The sequence below is a fragment of the Thermobia domestica genome, chromosome 14 (genome assembly GCF_964235325.1).
Source record: "Thermobia domestica chromosome 14, izTheDome1.hap1.1, whole genome shotgun sequence".
Taxonomy (NCBI): Eukaryota; Metazoa; Arthropoda; class Insecta; order Zygentoma; family Lepismatidae; genus Thermobia; species Thermobia domestica.
The window spans coordinates 110,468,461-110,493,064 of record NC_137467.1 but is presented as its reverse complement, the minus strand read 5'-3'; the positions used below and the strand labels follow the sequence as shown (position 1 = coordinate 110,493,064).

General features: G+C 36.0%; 1 protein-coding gene across 6 annotated transcripts in view; it reads left to right on the top strand.

Annotated features, from left to right (window-relative positions):
- The first annotated feature begins 15,657 nt into the window (after positions 1-15,657).
- Positions 15,658-24,604, top strand: part of mtSSB (mitochondrial single stranded DNA-binding protein) — a 205,155-nt gene continuing 196,208 nt past the window's right edge. For 2 of the 6 annotated variants that reach the window (XM_081738730.1, XM_081738725.1), the window contains exon 1: positions 15,658-15,762. In XM_081738730.1, coding sequence (XP_081594856.1) covers positions 15,760-15,762 — 3 coding nt within the window. In that variant the 5' untranslated portion in view covers positions 15,658-15,759. Of the gene's footprint in view, positions 15,763-15,857; positions 16,038-16,200; positions 16,434-24,604 lie in introns of those variants that run through there. The other 4 variants (XM_081738726.1, XM_081738728.1, XM_081738723.1 and 1 more) reach the window with 4 other exon arrangements.

The window sequence follows — 24,604 nt, the reverse complement described above, 5'->3', positions numbered from 1 at the left end:
CGAGTGAGCGTGATATTAAAGAGCACGTAGATGGCTACACTGATCTCACTGATTCTCAGAGAGCAGAACTCACCTCCCTCCTCATAAGACATAAACAGCTGTTTGATGAGAGACCCGGTTGCATTAGAGGTTATGAACATGAGATACATCTAACCGACACAAAACTGATTCGTTCGAAAATGTTCCCGTTTGCACATTGTTATCAGAATCAGGTCAGGAATGAGATTAATCGTTTTCTAGCATGGGGAATAGTGAAAAAGGCTGCCACGCCTTATAGCAATTCACTAGTAGTAGTACCGAAGAAGAATGGGAAGTTACGCCTATGTATCGACGGGCGCCCTCTTTCGCGGGTCACTTTGGCAGAAACAGACCAACCAATCCCCGCCATTGATATTTTACAAGAGTTGAGCGACAAAAATATTTTTTCTGTTTTCGATGCAGTCGATTTTTTCTTTCAAGTACGTGTAAAAGAGGAATTTCAGAAGTATCTAGGATTTGTGCACGAAGGCATTTCGTATTGCTTCGTCAGACTACCATTTGGGACGAAGACGTCTCTGTCTTCCTGTATAAGGGCACTTGATTTAGTACTAGGAGATGATGTAAAGAGCTTTTGTCAAACATACGTCGATGACCTAGCGGTAGGCTCATACAATTTTACACAGCATTTAGACCATCTAGACCAAGTTTTCACTAGGCTGGAAACTGGCGGAATAACGCTCAGATTAAAGAAATGTGTTTTTGCACGCACACATGTCAAACTTTTAGGTTTTGAGTTGTCTGCTGAAGGAATCAGAAAAGACAGGGGAAAGATGGAGAAAGTAGTAAATTTTAGACCTCCAAAGACGGTGAAGGAAGTTAGACAGTTGATAGGCTTCCTCCAACATTATCGTCCATTCAGTAATCGGTATTCTGAGGTACTAATTCCACTATTTGATCATTAGACTCAGTCTCATGTTACATGAGCCGCTACTATTTGTGTAGCCCATGAGTCGCTTCGAGAGCGTAAAATCAGGGTAGGCAACATGAACTATGAGACCTGTGTAGATCTCAAAATCGGGATTTTCTTTTTAATTTTAAAAGTAGCATAGATCTACATAGGGGCATTTTTGATTATTCTATCTAAATTAAATTTTTGTTTTTAAAGAGTCTCAACATTTTTTTAATCAGTCTCTACCGCAACTAAAAAGTTCATAGTTCATGGGACCCACGATGACAGACAGTCTTCCCTTTTGTGACGTAAGACTGCTGTCAAATGAAGAGAGAGAGACATACCTCACCATCACTGGTACGCCTTCCTCTTCTCTCTACAGAGCCTCAGCCTAATTTACATGTTTGACACTTCATGTCATATACAAATTTCAGCACACCTGTGCTTTAGAGGGCATTTTACATTTGGCACCCGAGCCTGAGGCTCACTCGTCTATCCACAACGTGCCGACCAAGCATGGGCTTTTCTTTTCTCCCCAGCACGTCACTTCACAATTTTGGCTCCCGAGCGTGGGGCCATATACAGAAGGCTCTTGGGGTATTCACAGTGGATGGGTCTCACATGTTTTGACTCCGGGCCAGAAGCAACGCGGCAGTCGCCTGTGTTTATTTACTGTTTCGGAGCCATTTCTTTACAGGGTGTTGACATATGATAAAAAGTGGGTCCTATACGAAGCTTCACGGTGCCGTCATCATTGGTTACAATCCAATGAACCGATTTCAAAATAGCCGAAACCAGCACTGTACCAGAAGAAGGTCCTTCTGTGTGTTTGGTGCATCGTGCATCGGGAACTGCTACCGGCTGGTCAGAGTATCAATGCAACTGTGTAGTGTCAGCAGTTGAGTTGTGCTCAAGAAAAACTCAAAACTCTGGAGCCATCACTTCTGAATTGCAAATGGGTCCTCGTTTACGGGACAACGCTAAGTCCCACGTGGCTAGGATGACTCAGGACACCATTCTCCGCCTTGGATGGGAAACAATATTGCAACCACTATATTCTCCGTTATTGCACCGTCCGATTATCAGCTGTTCCATTCTTTGGACTATCACCTTAGAGGACGCCCGTCCAAATCCCTAGTAAAAGTCCAAAATGCACCTGATACCTTCTTCGTTTCACGGCCCACCAAGTTCTACCGCGATGGATTCCATGGCCTTCCAAAACGTTTTCAGAAGGTCGTCATTGCTGATGTGGACTATATTTGATCTTCCAGGTTATGTGACATATCGATGTTCGAAGGTGGTGGATGAAAAAGCAACAAAACTTTTCTTGGTTACCTTTATATTTAAATTTAAGTCCTTGTATACAGAACCTATCTAGACAAGATTGATTTTCTTTGAAATTTCACTTAATTTCTTTACGGTTTCCTGACAAAAATATTTATTTATTATTCGTGGCTAAAAAAAACATAATTATTTTATTACACTGACTAAAAAATAAAAGAGAGAACGAATGAAATCCAAATTGAATATAAACATTGTTTCTCACCAAATTTTCCATCCTATATGTCTTTTAAAACACTTGTTAAAGCATATCAAAATATACTTACTTACAAATCATTTTAGTACTTACAAATCATTTTAGTACCTTTGTTTTATGGCTGTATTTATAGTACATTGTTAAAACATTTGTCTTCAAACTGCCAAATATAAATCGCAGTAAAATGTGTAACAGTGTCACAAAAAAGTATCCTATTTTTCGATCGGTATAAGGAAGAGATACCATATTATTTTTCGATCGGTATGGAAAAACAATGTTTCTCCATACTATTTTACCGTAAATTATTAATTGTCAATAAACTTTGTTACTATTAAATGAATCAAGCGAGATAAATTTACTATGATGTTTTAAAAGCTGGTCATTTGGGAAGGGGGGCAGGAAACCATTTGGGGGGCCTGGCCCCGATGGCCCCCCCTTGGCTACACCCCTGCGTTTATCCCACCTTCGTGTGTTAATTTTTTAAAAATTCGATAAATTTAAATTTTGCTCTGCGGAGTTTATTATAACTCAAACTATGATAACACTAGCGTTTGTTCTTAATGTTTTGTGGAGCACTAACAATGCACTAACCGCTGGTGTTTATCTCATTTCTATCTGGCAATTAGTGTAAAATTGTGTAAAAGTTGAAAAATCTAAAGTTAGCCCCGCTCGAGTTATTCATCAATAGCTCCTAAACTATGATAGCACTAACGTTAGTACTTGGTCTTTCTGGAAGCACTAACCATACAGTAAGCGCTAATGTTTATCTCATTTCTGTCTGACAATTAGTATAAAATTGTGTAAAAGTTGAAAAATCTAATGTTAGCCCCGCTCGAGTTATTCATTAATAACTCCTAAATCACGATAGCACCAACTATGGTTATTAGTGTTTTTTTGGAGCACTAACGAAGCACTAACGTTTGACGTTTATCCCATCTTTGTGGGAGACTTATTGTAAAATTCGGTAAATTTACATTTATGGCCGCGTGACTTATTCATTAATAACTTCTAAACTATGATAGCACTAACGTTAGTACTTGGTATTTCTAGAAGCACTAATGATGCACTAACCGCTGGTGTTTATCTCATTTCTATCTGGCAATTAGTGTAAAATTGTGTAAAAATTGAAAAATCTAAAGTTAGCCCCGCCCGAGTTATTCACCAATAACTCCTAAACTACGACAGCACTAACGTCAATGTTTAGTGCACTAATGTGAACTAACGAAGCACTAACCATGTGGAAAGTTTGAATAGCATTGAAATGTAGGCGGGGCTAGCCGCGTGAGTTTTTCATTAATAACTCTTAAACTACGATAGCACTAACATCAATCTTTAGTGCATTAACTATGGTGCTTAGTGTTTTTTTGAGCACTAAAGAAGCACTAACCTTTGACGTTTATCCCATCTTTGTGGGACATTTATTGCAAAATTTGGTAAATTTACATTTATACCTGCGTGAGTTATTCACTGATAACTCTTAAACTACGATAGCACTAACGTCAATGTTTAGTGCACTAATGTGCACTAACGAAGCACTAACCATGTGGAAAGTTTGAGTAGCATTTGAAATGTGTTCGGGGATAGCCGCCTGCGTTATTCATTAATAACTACTAAACTAGGATAGCCCTAACGTTAGTACTTAGTGTTTCTTAAAGCACTAACGATGCACTAACGTTTGATGTTTATCCCACTTTTGTGTGTCAATTTTTTAAAAATTCGATAAATTTAAATTTTGCCCTGCGGAAGTTATTCATTAATAATGAAAAAAGGGGGGGCCGTTGCCATAGAAACCACCGTTTCCATAACAACGAATTCCGTCACGGCTCGTCAATCTAAAACTGATTGAGGGAAGAAAGAATCTGCAACAAATGTGATGCACGGAATAAGTCGTGAGTGGGAACCCTTCACCCCTGGTGGGGATATTCATGAAGCTATCAGCTTATGTCTAATTATATTGGAATATAATTTCCATTTCTTAATTTCGAACATACTAGGTTCGATCGAAACGAGAAAACTTTTTATCGGACTTCTAAAAAAAATAAAATAAAATAAATAAATACATGACCGTGTTTATTACATTTAGAATTCCCAGTCACGACCCCCTTTTCAGTTTTATTTAAAAAATTAGAAGAAGAAGATGAAGAAAGGAAAAGGAAGATAGAAGAGGAAAGAGGTAAAGTAAGAAGGTGATAAAGAGGAAACTGTTACTGGATATTTTGAGAAATATGGTAAAGGGAAAGTGAATAATTATCGAATTGGGATCATTTCCAATAGCTATTGGGTGAATGTTTGGTATTAAGGTGATCAAAGGTAGACACATGTTAACCCATACATCCCAGATCTAGATCCATTTAACCCCAACTACCGAATTATCCCAATCTAGCTCTGAGATAGATGAGAAAGTTTAATTTAACCGTTTATTCAATATTTCCAGAAAGTTCTAGACTAATATCCAATATTTAAAAAAATGAACGACGAAGTTGATGGCATGTTAGAATCGACCACAGAGAAAGAAAAGAAAATCAGAGTATCACATATTTGTCGAAGATTTTGACTTTCACAGTTCTCCCATGCTGATCATTCGTTCAGGCTACTTCAGTCCTTTTTACTTCCTTCATAGAGCCAACTTAAATTAAGTTAGTATTAACATTCAATGAGTTTAATTGCTAACTACCATTAATTATAATAAGTCACACATATATGTCAAAATAATGGATGCACTTAATACTAAACCTACATTTCACTCACACACACATTCATACAGGACAATGTATACTTCGGGTTGTATTTAGTAGAATTAAACTAACCTAACTACATTTCTATAGACATTTATTACATTTCAATAAAAGAAAACTTAGTTTGACATAACAGGAAAAATTTAATACATGAAAAGAATGTTTCATAAGCATGCACAGAAATCCGCTACTTTCAACAAGATCAAATAACACATTTCTCTTTCTAGATATATTAAAAGTTGGATTACATAAAAAAGAATTCGACAAAAGACGAAAGACAAAAATAAAGGAAAAAAAAAAGAAAATTCAAAGGTCAATATATTTAAGATTCAGTGCAATGAATACATATCATTGCGGAAAAAGAAAGAAAAAAAATATAATTGGTTAATCATTCTTAAAAAAAAAAACACTTTAGTAGCATTTTATTGAGTCTCTGTCCCAAGAGGAGACATTTCGACAATTTTATGAGTCTTTGTTCTCACGTCGATAATAACTCCTTTTTCAACTCTCTTTACGCACTGTGATTTGTGTCCATGAGAGTATTTAATCGTTTTTGTTTTAACTATAGACAAATAGTTGCTTCATATCACATATATATTTATATTTCTCATTTCGTCACTTGACGCACTTGATATAAAATTTCAAAGTTTATCAAGATTAAAGAAAAATTATCGAATCCAGTCACAGACATTGGGAACATATTTCCATATTCCTGTATTCACATTACTAAATTATTAACCTAATTTCAGTTCGTTGAATTTAAGATCACTATTTTTTTTTTCTAGTATAGATCGTGTAGTCAAAAGATTCTAGTCACTGAATAGTTAGGTTTCCGATGGTAGGGGAAGGATTTTTCATAGTTTACTGATAGAAGGATTCGTTGGTGGGGCGCACTGTTTCGTAGCTTGCTGATTTCACTATGATCTCGCAAATTAAATTTGGATAAGGATTAGGGTTATTTTTACTTTTCTTACGACCTGCTCCTTGTTTTATTTACATGCAGTATTTAACATTATATTCAACTTTAATAGTCACAAACATCAATAACAACTCAACAAAATGTCATTTATTACAATTTACGCGGTAATGCTATATATCACAAATAGTTGGTAAATGTCGGGTGTCAAAAATCTATGGCAACCTAAAACAACCAGGGTAAATACCGAGCCCTTCACATACATACTCGCATATATATATATATATATATATATATATATATATATATATATATATATATATATTCATATTACTCAATATAATAAATTTCACTTTAATATCCATCGTAGTATTTCGTCGACATTTAATATCTACATAACCTTTTATATTCGACAAGTATTCATATTTTATTGGCTCAAAAACAAAACAAAAACCCTGACTATCAAAATTCACTTTTTTCCCTCATAAGGTTGCAACATTGTACTTTATATGTAAACCCGATAATCAATAATCATTCTCAATTTACTAAAGATCCGCGTATATAAAAAAATAGTTGGTGTTATTTAGTAAGTTGACATAAGAGGTGGAAATACAACAAATAGAGCAGGCACGTAACTTTTCAAACTATGTAAGTACATATATAGATGTATATACAGAAAAAAAATCAATGTTATTCGAAACTAGTGGGCCCAAACTATTAATACATACACACTATATGACCAATCAATAGAAATAAAAACCAGAAATCAGTCGTCAATGGGTATAATTTGTACGACCAAGGAATAACAAATGTTTCTAGGAATCTGAAAGCATAGTGTACCTTCTCGTCAGTTTCTCTCGTGGTGGATTAAATATCGCGAAAATGGTCCTGAGATGTGCTGCAATACCTCCACGAATTGCATCCCTCGATGTCTCAGTTAGTACATACGATCGAAATAAGTGATATGAATATTGTATGTTTTCATGAGTTTCAGAAACCGGGGGGGGGGAGGTTGAAAAATTTGAAAAAAAAAAATCTCGAAGTAATGAAGACAGAGAGAGAGATAGAGAAGAAGGAAGACGAAGAATAGGGGCGCCAAAGACTTAAGTGGGAAATAACTAACGCTACAAAGATAAAAGTCGAATTTCGCTCTCAACAAAATCCATAGCCAAAATATTCTTAACATGCCAAAAGGGTGGTCTACTCAAATACGTAGACTCAAGGAGCGCCCTGCTGCCAAGGATGCAAGTTCTGTGTCCATCAGATCCCAATCCCACAAGAGTTTGGTTGTAAGATTGAAATCCGATCCCCGTATCCGGCCCAAACCAGCAGGGTCCCGAAAATCCTCCGGAAGGTTAGAGACGGCGTTAATTTAGAATTTCAAAAGAGAAAAAAAAATCATCCGACCTCTTGGAAACTAGAAGATTCCAGAATAGTAATGAAATTAGAGTAATAGCTAAGATATCCCTAATTAGAGTTTGCCAAAATAAAAAAAAATTAAATAAACTGAATTTTGGATCGGTGATTTCAATAACCCAAACATCACCGATGGCTACCCTGCGCAGACATGCCACAGTCTGGGACGTCGTTAATTTCCCTCATCTAATTAAACTAAGAAAAGAAATGAAAATACTTAAAGGGACTAGGGGTCGACATCCGGGTACGCTAATGACATAAATATTAATTTAGTAGCAGTTGATTTAATCGGATAGTCCGAACTGAGTTATATGAACACTGCACAATAAATAAATAAGGTAAGCAACGAAAAAAAAAAATCTCGGAGAGGCTATGAATGTTAAAGGTACAAATGACCGAAACCTGTACTTTTCAATGATCACAGGAAATAGCAGTTATTTTTCTTAATTATCATTTTTGTCAACCTTTAGAAGTAATTCCCACATGATGCTACCCTATCTATTGAAAGGCTTAAGATCCGGGGCTGTTACTATGAGGTACTTAAATACGAAGTAACACACAATTCCCAACTACAATTTACTATCCAAGTAGCAAACTCGGTTGGATGAATGTACTGGTGTAGAAGTCAAAACGCGAGAGATTTTTTTTTTCGTAAACGTATTCATATTTTCACTATATAACATACACTAGGCCTATCCATTTAAATGTAGGTGTCATACTCTCATTCATATTTTATATCATATTATTAATATATCATTACATTCATTCATTATCTACTAATTTTCGCGCGAAGTAATATTTTACAGACACCCTATTTCATACATTTTACACGCAGGCCATACACATATTTACATTACACAGTAATAAATATATATATAATTATCACAATCTATCACGCTCAAACTACTACACGATAACATTCATCGAACCACGTACTCTTTGTTTCGAAGCACCCAAATTGTATTTACTTCGCAGTTTAAAAAAAAAATCATATGTGCATTTACTGAAAGTTAAATTGTCAACGATTAATCTATTTCTGATTTGTTGATAAAACTAAAGCAACAATGGAATTTTCTACAGCCACGGGAAAAGAGAATTTAATACTACATTTTGAAACAAACAGTAACAGCATATGGGCTTTACTTCTATTAAGAAAATAGGCATTCTTTATTTTAATGGATATTTCGGGTTCTAAACGACATAGCAAGCTGTAATTTTCCAAATAGTAAGATCTCATGCTATCTTATATGAATGTATACTCATCTGAACCGAAAACCATGTCCACGGGATGTAATTTGAGAATAAATGTCCAAAATCAAACAATCTAGATCACTAAGTCATGCGATGTCGTAATGTCAACAAACAATTGACTACCGAAAACAGACACTATGGCGCTGTGGTGGAGGCATAATTTACCGTGTACTGAAATATATACTTGTACTCATTAATCAGAAATTTAATATTTACTCTGGTTTAGTATACTTCGAGTTAGACAAATGGTACTAAATTAACGCATATTTATACACTGTCCTAACCGAAAATTCACACACTCACACAAAACTACTAACTACATACACCACTGTTAGTACTATACATAAAGACAACTAACTAAACCAAACATGCACCATTTAATTACATGCATGTTGAGGAAAAACACTCCCTTGTTGGTATATACAGTTGGCTCTATTTAACTTAAAGGGGGGGCAAAATGAGAAAAGGTAACCCTAGGTCCAATTGACCTGACCAATTGTTTACATAATTATTGCCAAAGATTGATGCCCTGGGGGCACCTTAACGAGGTTTATGGAGGGACCCTTCCCCTGAGAGGGGAAAAGGCCCTAAAACAAACAATAACTAACCCATTCCCCCGCTAGAACTGGTTCAATTTGGAAAAGGGGATAGGAGCCCTTTTAAGCTAACTTAAGCTGCCATTATGATTATTTACATTACAACTATCAAACCTACTACGTACATGCACTTACTGTAAAATAAAAAAAAATCACATCTACCTAATACACGAACAACATGCACTAAACAGGTCGTAATTTCCCTAATCCTAACTGAGTTTTAAAATGTCAAAAATCACTTTCCTATATTGTCTATTCTTTGGCTTGGATAACGAGCAATATGGCGTCTGTAAACACAAATCCTTATTTCACTGAATTGCAGCTTCTTTACCAAAATTTGTGGATTTTCCGGGCTCCTATTCCGTTGTAAATCTTTAACTATTGAATTACATTATATGTTACCTTAGTTGTCCTTGGAAATTCGAATCCTTCCCGAAAAATATGTGGCACAAAAATCACAAGCTGCTCCTGCTAGTGTGTCTTCGATTATTCTGATAACATTGCGCCGAAAAAGCCAGAGGTAGGAGAATTCCTCCAATCAGAACGAAAACCTTAGCCGCGGAAATTACAAAGCAAATAGAAATTTGGCAAATCCAGATATAACCGGATCTGAAAGTGACTATGGACTAGTGAGAGGGGGTGAGGGAAAGATTAGGTACCTGACTAAATTCTACATTGGTCTGAAATTAAGAAAATTTATATCCAATGACGGAACTATGTTTCGGTATGACGTCAGAATGATAAACCTTGTAACTATTCAACTTATATATCCGAAAATGGGATTTACACTTAATCAAAATATAAATAAAATATATTATTCAGTGGGAATATGGTTACTAATGAAACCTTTCGATTCATTATATTTAATTCAAAGTAAAGAGAGTAAATAAATTGTGTAACTAAACCGAAATTGAATAAAAAAAATTACTAGGTACAGGGTGCGTAAAAAAAAAAAAGTTGCCATTACTTTCAACTGTAATGGTACATTACAATAACTTCTAAACTATGATAGCACTAACGTTAGTACTTGGTATTTCTAGAAGCACTAACAATGCATTAATCGCTGGTGTTTATGTCATTTCTGTCTGACAATTAGTGTAAAATTGTGTTACAATTGAAAAATCGAAAGTTATCCCCGCAGAGTTATTCGCCAATAACTCCTAAATTACGATAGCACAAACGTCGATGTTTAGTACACTAATGTGCACTAACGAAGCACTAACCATTTGGAAAGTTAAGTAGCATTTAAAATGTGGGCAGGGCTACTCCCGTGAGTTATTCATTAATAACTTCTAAACTATGATAGCACTAACGTTAGTACTTGGTGTTTCTGGAAGCACTATCGATGCACTAACCGCTGGTGTTTATCTCATTTCTGTCTGACAATTAGTGTAATATTGTGTAAAAATTGAAAAATATAAAGTTAGCCCCGCCCGAGTTATTCATTAATAACTCTTAAACTACGATAGTACTAATGTCAATGTTTAGTGCACTAATGTGCACTAACGAAGCACTAACCATGTGGAAAGTTTGAGTAGCATTTGAAATGTGGGCGGGCTAGCCTCGTGAGTTATTCATTAATAGCTCTTAAACTACGATAGCACTAACGTCAATGTTTAGTGCACTAATGCGCACTAACGAGGCACTAACCATGTGGGAAGTTTGAGTAGCATTTCAAATGTGAGCGGGGCTAGCCGCGTGAGTTATTCATTAATAACTTCTAAACTATGATAGCACTAACGTTAGTACTTGGTGTTTCTGGAAGCACTAATGACGCACTAACGTTTGACGTTTATCCCACTTTTGTGTGTCAATTTGTTAAAAATTCGATAAATTTAAATTTTGCCCTGCCGAAGTTATTCACTAATAACTCATAAACTATGATAACACTAGCGTTTGTACTTAGTGTTTTGTGGAGCACTGACAATGCACTAATCGCTGGTGTTTATTTCGTTTCTGTCTGACAATTAGTGTAAAATTGTGTTAAAATTGAGAAATCTAAACTTATCCCCACCCGAGTTATTCACCAATAACTCCTAAATTACGAACGCACTAACTATGGTACTTAGTGTTTTTGGAGCACTAACGAAGCACTAACGTTTGACGTTTATCCCATCTTTTTGGGACATTTATTGTAAAATTCGGTAAATTTACATATATAGCTGCGTGAGTTATTCATTAATAACTCTTAAACTACGATAGCACTAACGTCAATGTTTAGTGCACTAATGCGCACTAAGGAAGCGCTAACCATCTGCAAAGTTTGAGTAGCATTTGAAATGATGGCGGGTATAGCCGCGTGAGTTATTCATTAATAACTCTTAAACTATGATAGCACTAACGTTAGTACTTGGTGTTTCTTGAAGCACTAATGACGCACTAACGTTTGACGTTTATCCCACTTTTGTGTGTCAATTTTTTAAAAATTCGATAAATTTAAATTTTGCCCTGCGGAAGTTATTCACTAATAACTCATAAACTATAACACTAGCGTTTATTGTTAGTGTTTTGTGGAGCACTAACAATGCACTAACCGCTGGTGTTTATCTCGTTTCTGTCTGACATTTAGTGTAAAATTGTGTTAAAATTGAAAAATCTAAACTTAGCCCCACCCGAGTTATTCGCCAATAACTCCTAATTTACGATAGCACTAACGTTAATGTTTAGTGCACTTATGTGAACTAACGAAGCACTAACCATGTGAAAAGTTTGAGTAGCATTTGAAATTTGGGCGGGGCTAACTTTAGACACGTGAACCTACGCATGCGCGTCACTCAGATGCACATTTTCTGTCTTTCCTCTTGTCGGATGCTATGTTCCTTGGGCATCCAGGCCTACTGCAAGCAACGGGGTTTTCGTCTGCTTTCTGTCGAATGCGCATGGCCCAACTACTTCCTTTCACATCCCTGCAACTCCACATTTTGGTTTAGATATACGCTGGCATATTCAAGTATTTCCAAGGGGCCGCGGTGGCTCAGTGGTAGAGCGTTCACCTCTGGTGCTTGGGGTCCCGGGTTCGATCCCAGCCCCCGCCAAGTGAACTTTGTGGTGGACAAACGCCGTGTGCGTGGGTTTTCTCGGGGTTCTCCCGTTTCCTCCCACTTTCTTCATTCCACCATGTCATTCATTTCTCATAATCACCGTCTCCTTTAGCCTAACCGGCATAATAGTGGGACGTAAAACTCAAAGATTTCATTTCAAGTATTTCCAACTCTATCTATTTTGAACTAAGCTATAGTTTCTGTACAAAACATACGACCGCTATCAAGGAGATAGAACAAAACAGAAATGGTTAGTTAATTGTCTTTTTGAAGCAAGTCGGTTATATAAATAATAGTATAAAAATAGTTATGTTTTAATCGTAATGAAATGCATCGTAATTGTAATCGTAATTAAAGGCAAATTATTAATCTTCTTCATAAATAAACAGTATGTCCAGTGGCGTTGCCAGAAACTCCTTGAGGGAGCTTACACACACAAGCATAAACATAAAGCATTCTGTAGAATCACGGTCACCGATCTGGTAGGTCAAGAGAGCCAAGATTGCTTGGACCCTTCAGTCACTGGCACATATCCCGCGGAGATGAGGGGAACATGTCCCCTCCAATCATGGAACAAGGGGACTGTGTTTCCTAATAATCCGATTTGAAATTGTGAAGATTTGTATGCGACTGCCACAAAAGACAGTGAGAGTAAATTGATGTACCTTGACTTGTTTCATTTTTTAAAAAATTGTATTCTTTAATATTTCATTGTCATTAATTATTGTTAGTCTATTTTCAATTATTTGTTTAATTCCTTTATTGTGATCATCATAATTTTGCTCAAATAATAGTATTGTTGCGCCATACATAGTTGATATTCTTCCATACTTTTGGGGAAGTCATTATTTAAATTATTACAAAACAAGTTTCCTAAAATTTTAATTTGGATCATTGTGGATGCGTAAGTAGAAACATATCAATTATAAATATGCATGTATGCAGATTACAGAATGTGTTCACGGCACTGATTTTTAATACTGATATGTACTACAATTTCATCTACATCGCCTACAACAGGTTCACCTCAGAAATCAGATTGATCTACTGTAATTTGAATCTCATCTCATCTCCCCTCTCCCCAGAAAAAGCCTCAGATATGCCCTCCTCCCTCAAATCTATCCTCCTCCCAATGTTGAAGACAACTCTGCTCCCCTGATCCTCCACAGCATTGTTTTTCAACTTCATAAATATTTGAACATCGCTTTTTTTTAAAAAATATGGGAACGGTCTTACGAATGGGGCCTGAGTTCCGGACCCAAGATGACAAATTTGTAGGGGCAATTTTTTCAAGAATGAGATTTAAGTATGGTATGAGGAGAAAGAAGCTGCCCAAGGGAACTATACTGGAAACAATGTTTATACAATAGTGGGGTCGAGTTTTCTCGTCACAACGGTAGTGCCAAGAAGAAGCTGAGACAATTGCTTATTGGCTTCTACCCTAATCCACGCATTTGCTTCTGTATGTCCCACTAGACCACCAATTAGGAGGCCTCCCTTCTAAATTTTGCATAACCCTATATTTTCCCTCGGAATAGCTATGTATTGCTGATTGCAATAGTATTGTGTCGTGCAAGTGACTAACTTTGGCATCCCCACTTCGGAATACCATGCTACGCTACTGCTCATAAACCTGAAATGGTACGACAGATGTCAGAACAGGAAAACACGTGAGTTATCATTTCGAAAGTAGAATGATTGAAAGTAAAAATATTTGTCCCAGGGTCCTCCACAGAGTCCCAGACGGCAACCCCAACTGAAACCTTTCAAATATCAAGGGGGGTCAAGTAGCATATTGTTTGAAAACTGTTGTTAAATGAAAGTAGATGGAAGAAGTATGGACGTTCTACGATAACTCTGTGCAAACATCTTGCGTTTTAGTTCTTTTGTCTATAGTCGGGTGTTCGTTTCTTTTCATTTTAATTCGTGTACGTAACGTAAAGAAAGGAAATGCGCCTACTATGAGATTCTGCTCTTCGGGCCCATTAATGTGTAAAGAAAGAATGAACAAAAGAAAGAAAAAGAAAAGAAACGACTAGAACAAAGGAAGAAAAGGGACGGAGATTATTATATTGAAATGTAAGATGGCTTATACACTAATCGAAAGCACTAATTATGCTCACTAAGAAACTGTAATATTATTATTGGTCCGAATGCATGTACGGTGCGAGTCATATGCATGTTTAATTGTAAATTTTCCCATTTTCACCGAATATTGTATCAGATAGCATCGGAAATGGTTTGAATAAAGTCTGAAACTGATTTTCTAGACATTTGTGTTTGACAAAAGTGCTAAATCGTAGTTCATTTTACATGTACAGTGAATAACTACTTCCATACACATGTAGTTGTTTTATTTAACAACAGCTTTCAAAGAATATTCTATTTGATCCCCCCTTGAAATTTGAAAATTTTGAGTAGGACCCCGTCTGGGACCCTGTGGAGGACGCTGAGACAAATAATTTTTTCAATCATACTATTTTCGAAATGATGACTCACGTGTTTTCCTGTTTTGACATCTGTGGCACCATTTCAGATTTATGTGGGTGACCATAGACTTTACAATGGTGGCTTTGCTGACATTTTGACCGGCTGCTATTTTTCACGGTAATTGTAGAGAGTAGAGACTTGTTTCGTCTTCGTTCATTTCCCAACAGCTTTCCAATGGTATGATACTTGATCTCGTCACCATTTGCAAATTTTGAGTTGGACCCCGCCTGTGACCCTGTGGGTGGCCCTGGGACAACAATTTTTGCTTTCATACGTTGTACTTTTAAAACGATCAAACACTTGTTTTCCTGTTTTGGCATCTGTCGTACCGTTTGTGATTTCTAGGGGTGGCACTGGATTTCCTAGACACCCTGTATATTAATGTAACTCGCACAGTATATGCATTCGGAAAATTTTTATTACAGTTTCGTAATAGGTGTCATTAGTGCTTTCGATTTGTGTATAAACCATCTTCCACTTCGATATATAATCTCCCTCTCTTCCCTTGTAAATACTTGCATCATTAATTTCTCCTGTAAATTTTGTGTTTTTTATGTGCTTCTGGACCCCTTTTACTAAACGTACTCCAAAAATAGAAATGTTTTTCTTCCTCCTGAGTTGTTATTTTTAATTTTAGAGATTTTTTTCTTTAAAAACTCCTTAATTAGTAATTATGAAGATATAGCATAATTTGACCGAATCTAGCATAATTTCGATCAGGCTTTGGAATAATTCCGAGCCGTGGGTCTGGCAGCGATGATGCAATACAATACAATGAACATTTGGCAACCCTGATATATGTTCCGCTGTATTTGAAAGCTCGTTACTAGGTGTTTTGTTTTATTATTAATGGTTTGTATAGACGATGGAAAACAATAGTTAGCATTTGTCAACCCTACTGGTTTGTTAAATGGTAATAGTATACATGAGAACGTCGTGATCTGCGTTTCTTCTGTGTTCTATTACCACTTCTACATGAAATACCATAAATTTTCTACGTAGTGCAATAGTAAGAAGTATCCATGTGCACAAGACATGCGATATGCGTTAAATTCCCCCCCCCCCCCAATACACACATAGTCATAGATAAAGTACAAGGGCACTACACATGCAGATATGAAGTACAGGTACGTTCTGTTTTATTTTCGTATCAGTCGATAAGCACATCAAAGTCGCTTTGTTACCCCCTTGGTAAGTTCGTAGATACTCAATGAATAATCCCTGAAAGTATGAGCGTCCAACTCCTTCGGGAACTGACACGGCTTTACGTATACTATATCCCACTATATTTTCGTGCCGTCCCAGTTTACGGCTCCATACATGAATCCATGATGTTATTTCGTCAGGGAATGCACTATCAATACATTGTGAATTCTTTGTGTGGGGGTGTTCTATTTTTGTGTGCTCTCGGTTCAGAATCACAATATACAGGCTTGTCCGTAATATGTACAAATGCCACTTCCGGATATGTCAAAAAGGGAATTCACTCTGGAAAACGGAACTACCAAATAGAAACTTTATAGGTAAAATACGACGTGAAGTATTTTTCACGAAGCAATGACAGTGTGAATATCACTAATTACTGTCAGTGCACAGCATATTCAAATGAATGTTGAAGATGGTAAAAGGGGTTAAGTTCCAAAGTTGGGCGTCCGTTTCCATGAAAATTTTAAAAATTTACTGGTGAGATATGGATAATTTAATCGTTTATGTGCTTGATAATATATAAGGGTCTTGAAAAATCTGTTTATTTGTTATATATAAGCGGTTATAAACATGGGACTATACGGCGAGCGGAGGGAACTACTTGGCGCAAGGTAACAGAACATCTGCATTGTGGGAAAGTAACGAGCATTTATGTTATCAAATGCGAATGTACAAGGGCAATGAAATAACAATTTTAAGATTTGTGAAGCAATACGTTGGTAACAGCAAAATCTTTTAAAAGTTTGTGAAGAGCACGGATTAATGAACCTAATAACAAATTGCAGAAAATGTGGAAATGAGATAACAACGAAAAAAAAAAAAAAAAACGTGGCGAAAGCGGACGCCCAACTTCGGAATAAATGCCGGTAAAAGTATTGTATGTGTGTGCTCTTCCATTATCCTAATTTATTCGTATATCTTCCGTCGCTGACGCGCCTGCTACATATATAATATGCATACAATACACACACACACACACCCTCGCTGCAGCTCGGGTCCCCGGATAGCATTCGTGCGTTTCAGTGGCCACCTACCACAAGTGGGTTCGTTTTGTGGACTAGTTTTTATGCTATACCTCTACACTATAGAGCTCCTCCGTGGCTAAGCGGTTAGCGTACGCGCCCTTGGCGTGGGAGACCCGGGTTCGATTCCCGGCGGGAGCTCATGTGGTTCGGATTCCACGTTAATCAGTGGTTCCACGTCTTACATAGCCTCGCTGCTGAAAAGGACGCTAAACTGAAATTCAACTCAACCTCTACACTATATTTGTATTGAGCCCTCCTGAAGTCAATCTGCAAGTTTTAGTGCATACTCTACTAAAAGATATACAAATCTCTAATCTAACCTGAAAATATAAGAAATGTGTCAAAATTTCGTAGAATTGTCTGCTCGAGTAATGCCCATAAAAATTGGACATTTATTCCGTTAATCCCCAACCAGCTTTTCAACATGGCAATGCTGACTTATGAATAGGTTAGTTTAGGCTTTGTTATATTCAGTTTTTGGCTAATGCTTAGCAGAAGGGGTCCGGCAATAATGTGTTTCTAAATAATGTGACAATTTCCGTAATTTCTGTTCACATCAGGTTAGGTTGGGTTAGTTTAAGTTAAGTTAGATTATGTTAGTGTAAGGGTCCAGCATTATTTTCCAAAAAATAACTTATCTCCACTTTCTGGTTTTATTAGGTTAAGTTTCCTGACGTTATGTTAGGTCTAAGTACTTGTATCCAGTGGCGTAAGAATAGTCTTTGGCGCCAGTAGGCAGAATCCTTAGTGGCGCTCCCTCACCCATCGAATAGGCCCCATGCATTGCCAGCTATAACTTGTGCGTACGCGCAGAAACGGCATAAACTGAAAATTATCAGTAGGACGGTATTGACCGTTTTTTCTTTTTATATCGTTGTAGTATGTCTTTTGAAAGTAAACTAGACAGTGTCTTGTTCATTAAAAATATACTCATATAAAATTCAAATCTTTTTTGCAGAGATAGTGTAAATGAAGAGGGCAGGATTTCAAATGTATCAACAGGATTTCAAATGAATGTATCTATATAGTATGTTACAATTTTACATAATTATAAAAAAATAATAAAATCTTGTGAAACCGCTTATAAGCATTTTTTCTATTAGTTTTTTAAATCGACAAATTGTATACAAAATCAGAAGTGTTTCATTCTCATTTTTGCTTCTGGAAATTCTTTCATCAGATCAGAGATGTCCAATTCACGAGCAAAATTTTCCCTCGGTCAAAGTGTCTTTTTGCCGCCCCCTACCTAGTCCTAGCCTATATTGAACATTTTTTACACTGATATTACTAGAACATATGTTAAAAAAATTATTTTGGGTTGCTCGTTTGGGCGCCCCGGGCAGTTGCCTGGTTTGTCCGACCCTTGGTGCCTGTGGTTGGTTCTGTGTAGTCGCGGTACTTGACAATTCTGCTGTTCCTCAATCATGGCAACACTTTTTAACTCATTTTAATCCAGATCTTATAGGTCATAGAATCTGTCATTACTGTTGAAAGCCTGTTGCGCAGGGGAATTTTATTTAAACTTAGTGAGCTCAGTATATATAATATAGAATTGATATCGTATTAATACAGGAGGATTCATTTCTTAATTATACAGTGCTATAACCGACGAGTTTACAGTAATGCCAATAATTTAATACGCAAATGCAATAAACTGCGAGTGAAGTGAGCAGGAATATTTATTCTTGCCATGTTCAGAAAGGAAGACTGCGAAAATTGTAGCTTCATATATATATATATATATTAGGGGAGGGTAGTACACAGTGGATCAATTTTTAAAACTTTCAGCATAAATCCGTTTAATGCAACTATTACTGGAATTTGTTTAGTGTAGAACATGGACACATGTCTCCACTACATTCGTAAGTAATTTATTAATATGAAGCGCTGCTCTGTATTTTACAGTTACAGTTAACGCTAATGCTTGTAAAGTGATTCACTGTGTACCACCATCGTACACAGTGGATCATATATGCGTACACAGTGGATCAAAGGAACAATGTATTGAAAGTAATGAATAGAAACCGTAAGATAAAGGGGCCCATCATCAGAAAATCTCCAAATCTACATAAAATTGTAAGCATTATTGTCAAAATCTCTATTACTCACAATACAAAATAAATTTTAAAATTCTAAATAAAAGTTAGAATCGAAGTATTACAAGCATCTTAATAGCATAGTATTAATTTCAGAAATTGATTACCAAAATAAAGAATACAAATGACTGTTATAAAACAAAGTTTTTAGACAATTAAATTGATATCTTGTACGGAGAATCTTTGGTTTTGGGTTAGTAAATTTAGTAGTTATGCACAATAGCATAATCAATTTGTTATAAAATGGAGAATTTAACTTTCTGTACTGAGTTCAATTAGTCTGATTATTCAAATTATCAGTTTCACTATGACGACAAAAATATATGTCCAGCTCGACATTATCATCCTTTGAAACTTCAAAAGGTTAGCGGAGATCAATTCCATGGAACTCTACCGGCAACCTGATATTTACAGACAGTATTTTATTCTTCACAATAAGAGGTTTTGGAAGCCGTCTTACTATTCAAATATTGTGTGTGGGTAAAATATCTGGATTATTTGGGTGGACGAAACTTTCATGTATCTTGAGTTGAGTTGATTTTGAGTTTAACGTCCCTTTTCAGCAGCGAGGCTATATGAGACGTGGACTTTCATGTATCTTCTCACTTCTTAGAAACGAAATCTAAAAATCATTTTTTATTGTCTTTCCTAGTCGTGATTTGACCAATGTAAGTGAAAGAAATCTTACAAGAACGTAATCACCAGGTTGAACTTTTCTTTGACTCTGTTCCAAATCATCAATAAGTAGGCTAGTAGTTTCTGTCTCTAAAGTAACATGGTCCGTATTCCTTAGCGTGAGGGGCATAAACGTGTGACGTTAAACTGAAAGATTTCGTTTTCTAAAGTATCATCATCATCTAAAGAATCTTATAATATAATTGACTTAAAATCATCATTCCCCGTTGAACTATCATTTTGTTTTCCTTTCTTCAGGACTGAAAGTCTTTATTTTATCCGTTTTGCTTCAGATTGCTGCTGAATTTGTACTCCTTTTATTCACGTGCTTCTTTCTCTGTTGTTACTTTCTTGGATGTATGATCTGTTCTAGTTCATGTCTAAGTTGGAAATACGTGAAAGGCTACAGAATTTGGGATATTTCGTAGATAAGTTACGTAAATTACTAAAGAATGCCTCAGCATTGTGTTTGTTGAATGACATCAATCTTGAGAGTCTAAGATTGACGCTATTCAACACATCTTCGAGATTTCGAATACTAAGATCTTTATTACGATTCACTCTAGACCAGAATTTTGCTTTTTTCCCACTAAGCAGGTATCGATATATTATTCTTATCAATTTCATATGCCAAACGCCTCACGGCAACGTAGACTAAGATATTTTGTTGCACATTTTTATATATTTCGGAAATAAATGCTCCAACTCTGAAGTGAATATTTGTCGTACAGAATAATTTGACTTCATTTTAACATTGTCACCTGGTACTTTCTTATTTTTTGACACATCTGCTCAAAGTTGTGTAATCAATGTTCTTCAATTTACCAACGCTGCTAATAGAATATCCCTGCCCCACCACTAATTGCACTGCTTCTCTCATCTAAATAAATGTCTTTCATGTTGCCTTGCGTATATTTCCTTGTGGTTAAACCATTAATCTGTAACGTGTAACATGATATTAAAAGCTCCGTGAAATGCCAATACTATGACTTGTTTCTAAACGAGTATGCCAAATACATTGAACTTCCATAAACACAATGAGGTACAGAGTGGATCAATCCACTGTGTACCACACCGATGTGATCCACTGTGTACTTGTTGGTGTCAACCCAAACAGTTTCCCACAACAAGGAACTATTAAAGTAGAAGAACAAAATAAACAATGCTATATTACAAATACATTCTTACCTACCTCCCATGTCCGCGATATTCTAAATTACAAGATAAATCACAGCGTCAGAGCATTCACGTCTATTACTTCATTTTTTACTTCAGCATAAGGAAAACATATTTTTCACTTCACCACAAATAAGAAGCATCCATTGTTGTTGACATTTCGTTCATAAGTGTGTAATGTGAAAACAGAATAACTGACATGCGCTAGCTGAATTTGTGCAATAAATAAATGAATAACGCCTTCTGATCCACTGTGTACTACCTTCCCCTATATTGTATTAAAAACCTGAGGCGGCCCCTTAATATACCGAAACTCCCTGCGCCCGTAGGCAATGCCTACCCTATTGCTGCGCTACTGCTTGCATCATTCGTTTCTCCTGTAAATTTAATGTTTTTTACGTACTCCTGGACCCCTTCTGCTAAACATAACCCAATTTATTAGTAAATACGTTTGGCGTAGCGAGGTTTATCGAAAGTTGAACCATTTATAGTGTAAGAAGTGGGATGTTAAGAGTTAAGATCCCCATATATTTCGATTACTTATGCTTTCCTAATTTGAAAAAAGTATTTTTTCTGTTAATCTTACAATTGTGTGGATGTGTAGAGTGGGGTACCACTATTTGGATGTGAACTTGTAATGACTATAAAATTATAGTCTTTTAAATTCGTATATCTGTAGCATTAGAATATTTTAATATATATTGGCAGTGCAGAACTGTTTTTTAAAGATTTTATTTTAAGCCCGTTTTTGAGTGACGGCCATTTCTGTTGAGCACTGTGTGACAATTACTAATTGTAGATTTACCATAAACTTGTATGTCGTAGGGCTAGATTATTTAAAAACCCTGCAGCGAAAATCAATTTCTTGAGCACTCTCTCTTTCATTTTGTCTTTTTAGCATGAAAACTTTAATTGAACTGTAATAAGTGAAAATTACATGTTAAGTTTAATTTAGTACCGAATTAAAAAAAAAAATCACTTTGCAGAGCTAAAGTTTATAACGAAAGTGTGAAATATCGAATTTTTTAGGCAGATTTTTATTCTGACAAGAGTATTCATTGGAATTAATTCAACTGACCCGGTTCCTAGAGCAGTTCATTAATCTTTTTCCAACACCGATACTATTCATCATAACAGTTGAAGGATCAAGTTTCTCGAAACACAACCTGTTACGAGGAACTCACTCTCAGACTACTACAGTGAATAATATAAGTCTTTGGCAAATGCTTAGATACAGCGCGCTACAACTTTGCACTTGGGTGACGTAAGGTTATTTGCGATATGGCTGTCCGTGACTGAGATTTGGCAGGTAGAAAAGGAAAGTAAATTCTTCAACGTTGCTATCTTAAATAAATATTTGCTATGGATCTGAAATGTTGAGTATTATTTATAATTCGTATGTTGTATCTTTCCATGTATGTATATGTAGAGTGTAAAACGTGTACGTAAAAGCAAACACCTAATTTTCAATCTGTCCATAGTTGGCCTAAGAACAAACCTTGGCAAGCGTCGGAAATGTCTTATTTCGAAGGATGATTGAGCCACGTCTCCGTTTTAAACGAACGCTGTTACCTAGGAACAGCAGAGGTTATCAAAATGTACCATGAGTTTCTGACCAAGAGATATGTAGGATTCATTCTTCGTTTTTAAAAGAATCAAAGGTCCGAAATTAAAAGGTCGAAAAAATGTTTCTATTCAGTGTTACTTAACGTTGTGGTGGTGATGGATATAAAATTGAATCTTTGTGCTTTGTAAAACTTTTTTATGTGTCTCTGTTCGTTTATATGTTAATGTCTGAGATTGTGTGGATATTTATATAAATACTTCTTTACTTTTTTTAAATGCCAGTGTCTTCATATATGTGATGCTTTCAGTTATTCTTTAATTTAGTAATTTATTTCAAATTCTACGAAAGATGAATTCCACTTGTACGGAAGGTAAAATCAGTAAAATAATAATGGTAATGTCACATGATTATTACTTAAAAAAAAGAAGAAAAACACTTTATTCATATTCTATACAATATCATGTTTATCGTTACGGAATACTTTTCCTTCTCGGTCTCTCTCTTTGTGTTTGTTTCTTTTGAGAAGAACGAAGTGAATTGTGTATGTTGCCTATTTAAGACAAACGTGACATCAGTAGCCACGAACTTAGTAAAGGAAACTGAATACACGAAGTTTGTTCTTTCGACAGGCATGTAAACGACTTACTACTGACATGTTTAAATAATCGCGATTGGCAACACGTCTTGCGGATGCGTAGTATTCAGTGATCTCCTTTGTTTTCTTGTCCGATCAATCAGAAAGCACGGCTTCGAAGTGAAAAATTAGCTTGCGCGATTTCTACTACTGTTCCGGGAATGGTTCAGATGAGTCAGTTGATAAACCATCATAGTTCATTACTTCAGCAAAATGTGTATTAGAAAACAACTACAGATAAAACTAATATACTTTAAATGAAGTGAAATCCAGCTTCTGAACCTAACCTAATCCACTATAAATATTCCCAACTGTCCATAATTTCCAACTATAATATCTAACTCAACTAAAAATTAAAATTAAATTATTAAGTGTAGAAAGCTTATTTTCAAAACTACATGGGGCACCGGCTCCAAACCCACTGTAAAAGTGAAAATAGCTGGATAAAATAAACCGTATTAAAACGCATTTCCTAATTAAAATAATAATAATAAGGAAAAACAAGCACAACTCTTGTTAAAACTCAAGAAAAACTAATAAACGTTCACTCTTACAGTACGTCAGAAATGGCTTCAGCCTTCGACCTCAACCATCATAAGGTCTCTCTAACTCAGTTAAACCACAATGCCGCAAATCGGTAACAATTAATATTCGAATCCAATACAAACTTTAAAAAAAAAAGAAAAAAAAATCCAACTCTTAAGATCAATTCTATTAAACATTTTGTCAGTCTCATTTAGCCCTACTAACTCTCAAGTCGCCGTGAAACGAAAATTAAAGTTTGTACGAATTTGACAACCAATGCGTAAACCTAACACTGACATACACACCGACTACAAACAGATACGAACAGCTGATACACTGGCGAAGTATCGAATGATTTTGCGTGATAGACAGATACCCAGTGGAAAAAATACCAAATACCACCAACTCATCTCACGATAGACATTGCACGGAAGGCACAAACAGTTCCAGCAAGGAACTGAAGTTATTTATTTATTTATGACTGCTTTTACGTGGCGAAGGGCTATGCACCTTCTCCGAGCACTTAACCACGTGCATACATTGTTTCCTTTTTTTAAAATAAAAAACCACCAATACATATAAAAATATTAACAGTTTATAGCAGTCTTTGGTTTTCGTCCCAATGAGAGAACGTCATTCTATAGCGTTGCCTTGTTTGACGTTTTCCGCTACTTCCAAAATCAAAATACAGGCTGGTGGGTGAATGATTGTATAGTGCTTCCGTACCGGTCCTTATTTTGGCTTTAGTGGTTAGGAAGAGTACTGCTCCGTTAGCCTACACAAAGACACT